We start from the raw sequence: 5,832 nt of genomic DNA, 5'->3' as shown, positions 1-5,832 counted from the left end.
TAAAGTTTATCTTGTATATACTAAAATCTGTGATCAGATAAAACAATACAAAACTTTACAAGTTGAAATAAAATTGACCTTGACCGTACGAACCTTGTTCCGCCATTTTCTTTTATCAGCTTCTGAATAGGAGCTGCTGCGTCATTTGTATTTATAGTGATCTAATTATAGCAACATATCAATGCGCGCATGTAACCTGTCGGACCGCATCACTCATACCCCAACATACCTCCTTCCGCAAATAAAAATAGTTACGTAAAAGCATGTAAGTCTGACTGCATAAATTACATTAAAACAAGTTTTAATTTGTATTTATCATGAATAACTTATAACAAAATACTGCTTAAGATAAAACCCTTGGAAATAAATGCAAAATATGATAGTCTCCTCCGCCCCTCACTAACACCCTGAAATACACAGCACTAGAAGGATTAACTGGTCAGACTAACACAGGTGTGAGGCTGTGACACCTTCCCCACTAATACCCGATATCGTTGTAAGGTTTACTGGTCAGACTAACACAGGTGTGAGGCTGTGACACCGCCCCCACTAATACCCGATATCGCTGTAAGGTTTACTGGTCAGACTTTTACAATTGAGGCTGTGACACGAGTCCTGATTGTCGTTCCGGTCTCCAATTAGTGACCATGTCTTCATTCAGTAGCCACTTGACCACTTGACAATGTAGTCCAAAGTATCTCCTGCTAGGTACTTTTCGTAATTCATTGTAAAGGTTTTCGCCACCTGTAAAAATAAATTAACCGAGCATTAACATCTGAAACATATAACTAGTATATTTTGAAGGTACATATAAGTAAATATATGCATTTTCTGGTTGTGTGTAAGAAATATAATCAAGGTAGATGCGCGTCAATTATTGATAATTAGCAGGTACCCTTAACCGTGATGCATTCGTCGTTCCAGTCAATGACATAAAAGCAACGCCAATGGTTAATGTATGAAATATCTCGAAATACACGAATGTGAATACAATGAAGGGCAAGAAATTTTGAATTGAATGTGTCAACAAATACATTGAAAATAGGACTACGCAACAAACATATATGAGGCTGAACAACACTTACCGGCTCTGTGACACACGGTCCGGATATATGAGTCGGTACAACTCTTACCGGCTCTGTGACACACGGTCCGGATATATGAGTCTGTACAACCCTTACCGGCTCTGTGACACATGGTCCGGATATATGAGGCTATACAACACTTACCGGCTCTGTGACACACGGTCCGGATATATGAGGCTGTACAACACTTACCGGCTGTGTGACACACAGTCCGGATATATGAGGCTGTACAACAATAACCGGCTCTGTGACACATGGTCCGGATATATGAGGCTATACAACACTTACCGGCTCTGTGACACACGGTCCAGATATATGAGGCCGTACAACACTTACCGGCTCTGTGACACACGGTTCGGATATATGAGGCTATACAACACTTATCGACTGTGTGATACATGGTCCGGATATATGAGGCTGTACAACACTTACCGGCTGTGTGACACACAGTCCGGATATATGAGGCTGTACAACACTTACCGGCTGTGTGACACACAGTCCGGATATATGAGGCTGTACAACACTTACCGGCTCTGTGTCACATGGTCTTGATATATGAGGCCATACAACACTTACCGGCTCTGTGACACATGGTCCGGATATATAAGGCCATACAACACTTACCGGTTCTGTGAAACATGGTCCGAATATATGAGGCAGTACAACACTTACCGGCTCTGTGACACACAGTACGGATATATGACGCTGTACAACATTTACCGGCTCTGTGACACATGGTCCGGATATATGAGGCCATACAACCCTTACCGGTTCTGTGAAAAATGGTCCGGATATATGAGGCTGTACAACATTTACCGGCTCTGTGACACATGGTCCGGATATATAAGGCCATACAACACTTACCGGTTCTGTGAAACATGGTCCGAATATATGAGGCAGTACAACACTTACCGGCTCTGTGACACACAGTACGGATATATGACGCTGTACAACATTTACCGGCTCTGTGACACATGGTCCGGATATATAAGGCCATACAACACTTACCGGTTCTGTGAAACATGGTCCGAATATATGAGGCTGTACAACACTTACAGGCTCTGTGACACACAGTACGTATATATATGACGCTGTACAACATTTACCGGCTCTCTGACACATGGTCCGGATATATGAGGCCATACAACCCTTACCGGTTCTGTGAAAAATGGTCCGGATATATGAGGCTGTACAACATTTACCGGCTCTGTGACACATGGTCCGGATATATGAGGCTATACAACACTTACCGGCTCTGTGACACATGGTCCGGATATATAAGGCCATACAACACTTACCGGTTCTGTGAAACATGGTCCGAATATATGAGGCAGTACAACACTTACCGGCTCTGTGACACACAGTACGGATATATGACGCTGTACAACATTTACCGGCTCTGTGACACATGGTCCGGATATATAAGGCCATACAACACTTACCGGTTCTGTGAAACATGGTCCGAATATATGAGGCTGTACAACACTTACAGGCTCTGTGACACACAGTACGTATATATATGACGCTGTACAACATTTACCGGCTCTGTGACACATGGTCCGGATATATGAGGCCATACAACACTTACCGGTTCTGTGAAAAATGGTCCGGATATATGAGGCTGTACAACATTTACCGGCTCTGTGACACATGGTCCGGATATATGAGGCCATACAACACTTACCGGTTCTGTTACACATGGTCCGGATATATGAGGCTGTACAACACTTACCGGCTCTACGACACACAGCACGGATATATGAGGCTGTACAACACTAACCGGCTCTGTGACACATAGTCCGGATATATGAGGCTGTGCAACACTTACCGGCTGTGTGACACATGGTCCGGATATATGAGGCTGTACAACACTTACCGGCTCTGTGACACACGGTCCGGATATATGAGGCTGTACAACACTTACCGGCTCTGTGACACACGGTCCGGATATATGAGGCTGTACAACACTTACCGGCTCTGTGACACACGGTCCGGATATATGAGGCTGTACAACACTTACCGGCTCTGTGACACACGGTCCGGATATATGAGGCTGTACAACACTTACCGGCTCTGTGACACACGGTCCGGATATATGAGGCTGTACAACACTTACCGGCTCTGTGACACACGGTCCGGATATATGAGGCTGTACAACACTTACCGGCTCTGTGACACACGGTCCGGATATATGAGGCTGTACAACACTTACCGGCTCTGTGACACACGGTCCGGATATATGAGGCTGTACAACACTTACCGGCTCTGTGACACACGGTCCGGATATATGAGGCTGTACAACACTTACCGGCTCTGTGACACACGGTCCGGATATATGAGGCTGTACAACACTTACCGGCTCTGTGACACACGGTCCGGATATATGAGGCTGTACAACACTTACCGGCTCTGTGACACACGGTCCGGATATATGAGGCTGTACAACACTTACCGGCTCTGTGACACACGGTCCGGATATATGAGGCTGTACAACACTTACCGGCTCTGTGACACACGGTCCGGATATATGAGGCTGTACAACACTTACCGGCTCTGTGACACACGGTCCGGATATATGAGGCTGTACAACACTTACCGGCTCTGTGACACACGGTCCGGATATATGAGGCTGTACAACACTTACCGGCTCTGTGACACACGGTCCGGATATATGAGGCTGTACAACACTTACCGGCTCTGTGACACACGGTCCGGATATATGAGGCTGTACAACACTTACCGGCTCTGTGACACACGGTCCGGATATATGAGGCTGTACAACACTTACCGGCTCTGTGACACACGGTCCGGATATATGAGGCTGTACAACACTTACCGGCTCTGTGACACACGGTCCGGATATATGAGGCTGTACAACACTTACCGGCTCTGTGACACACGGTCCGGATATATGAGGCTGTACAACACTTACCGGCTCTGTGACACACGGTCCGGATATATGAGGCTGTACAACACTTACCGGCTCTGTGACACACGGTCCGGATATATGAGGCTGTACAACACTTACCGGCTCTGTGACACACGGTCCGGATATATGAGGCTGTACAACACTTACCGGCTCTGTGACACACGGTCCGGATATATGAGGCTGTACAACACTTACCGGCTCTGTGACACACGGTCCGGATATATGAGGCTGTACAACACTTACCGGCTCTGTGACACACGGTCCGGATATATGAGGCTGTACAACACTTACCGGCTCTGTGACACACGGTCCGGATATATGAGGCTGTACAACATTTACCGGCTCTGTGACACACGGTCCGGATATATGAGGCTGTACAACACTTACCGGCTCTGTGACACACGGTCCGGATATATGAGGCTGTACAACACTTACCGGCTCTGTGACACACGGTCCGGATATATGAGGCTGTACAACACTTACCGGCTCTGTGACACACGGTCCGGATATATGAGGCTGTACAACACTTACCGGCTCTGTGACACACGGTCCGGATATATGAGGCTGTACAACACTTACCGGCTCTGTGACACACGGTCCGGATATATGAGGCTGTACAACACTTACCGGCTCTGTGACACACGGTCCGGATATATGAGGCTGTACAACACTTACCGGCTCTGTGACACACGGTCCGGATATATGAGGCTGTATAATATTTACCGGCTCTGTGACACACGGTCCGGATATATGAGGGGTGATGACCACATTGGGAAGGGACCAAAGTTTACAGTCACGTGACAACGGTTCGGGCTCAAATACGTCCAAAACGGCACCAGCTATCCATTGATTCCTGTTAGTATAGAAATACAGCGATTAGTGCGTCAATATTCATCAAATCCAAAACAAGTCAACAAAAACAATTTAATAAACTAACCCAAACAAGGAATTCATCAAAACCATACAACTTAGCACGAGCAGGCAAACAAACAATTAAAACAATATATTTTTTTCGGGCTAGTATTAAAATATTTTCCATATTTCTGTATTTCATCTCATCTACGAAAGCTATTCACTGATAGAACTAATGCTTTGATCCAAGTTCTTTCAATCAGCTGTTCTATAGGCAGGTACCCTATTTTATATCTGTTTCTGTACAATGTGGTTTAGCAAGATAGAAATGAAAACGTGAAAAAAAACTGTTTTCTATATCTTAGCATTTTTCCTGTAGCTTCATTACTCGAGATGCATTCAGTTTATATACAATCAAGAATATAGACATCAGTGAAATGAAATATTTACTTGAAACGGCGGTTACCGTTCCTTTATACCATTGTTTCAACAGTCATAATTCAAGTTTGATAATATTAACATTTTCGCTTGGGGTTAAGACAAATATGTAAAATCTAAAGCCAGCTTATTAAGTTTTTTTTAAATATTTCATCTAACATGAGTAGCGTGTACTCATTATTACACGGAACCAGTGCGTTTCTCTACTTACTCAATGGCGTTAACTAAACTATCCTCGTCCACAACACTTCCACGACCCACGTTAATAAAGGTTGACTTCTGAAAAAAGAAAATAACAAATATAGCACAATGACGGTCTTTTATTCAATCATTTTTTGTTTGACTGTTTCACCGATACTGTTGGATCAGAGCACCAAGAAGTATCTTTCATTATTGAGATAACATATACAATTCATTCTGGAAATTATCATCAATCCGGAATCAGTGAAACAAACGCTCAGATACTAGGAACATGTACCAATGTACAATGTATCGTACATGGGTACTCCTACAAAGTAGCATAAAGGG

At 44.4% G+C, this 5,832-nt stretch overlaps 1 protein-coding gene across 1 annotated transcript; it reads right to left on the bottom strand.

Annotated features, from left to right (window-relative positions):
- Positions 1–6: 6 nt before the first annotated feature.
- LOC110461758 (probable 2-ketogluconate reductase) lies at positions 7–5,621 on the bottom strand (the record flags this gene model as incomplete). The annotated part of the gene is made up of 3 exons (XM_021515392.1): positions 7–744; positions 4,738–4,867; positions 5,516–5,621. Coding segments are annotated over 3 exons (323 nt in total), but the record flags the coding sequence as incomplete, so codon positions are not given.
- Positions 5,622–5,832: the final 211 nt, after the last annotated feature.

Source organism: Mizuhopecten yessoensis, unplaced genomic scaffold (genome assembly GCF_002113885.1).
Source record: "Mizuhopecten yessoensis strain PY_sf001 unplaced genomic scaffold, ASM211388v2 scaffold10655, whole genome shotgun sequence".
NCBI lineage: Eukaryota > Metazoa > Mollusca > Bivalvia > Pectinida > Pectinidae > Mizuhopecten > Mizuhopecten yessoensis.
Note: the sequence above shows the minus strand (reverse complement) of the source record. Positions and strands in the feature narration are given on the sequence as shown.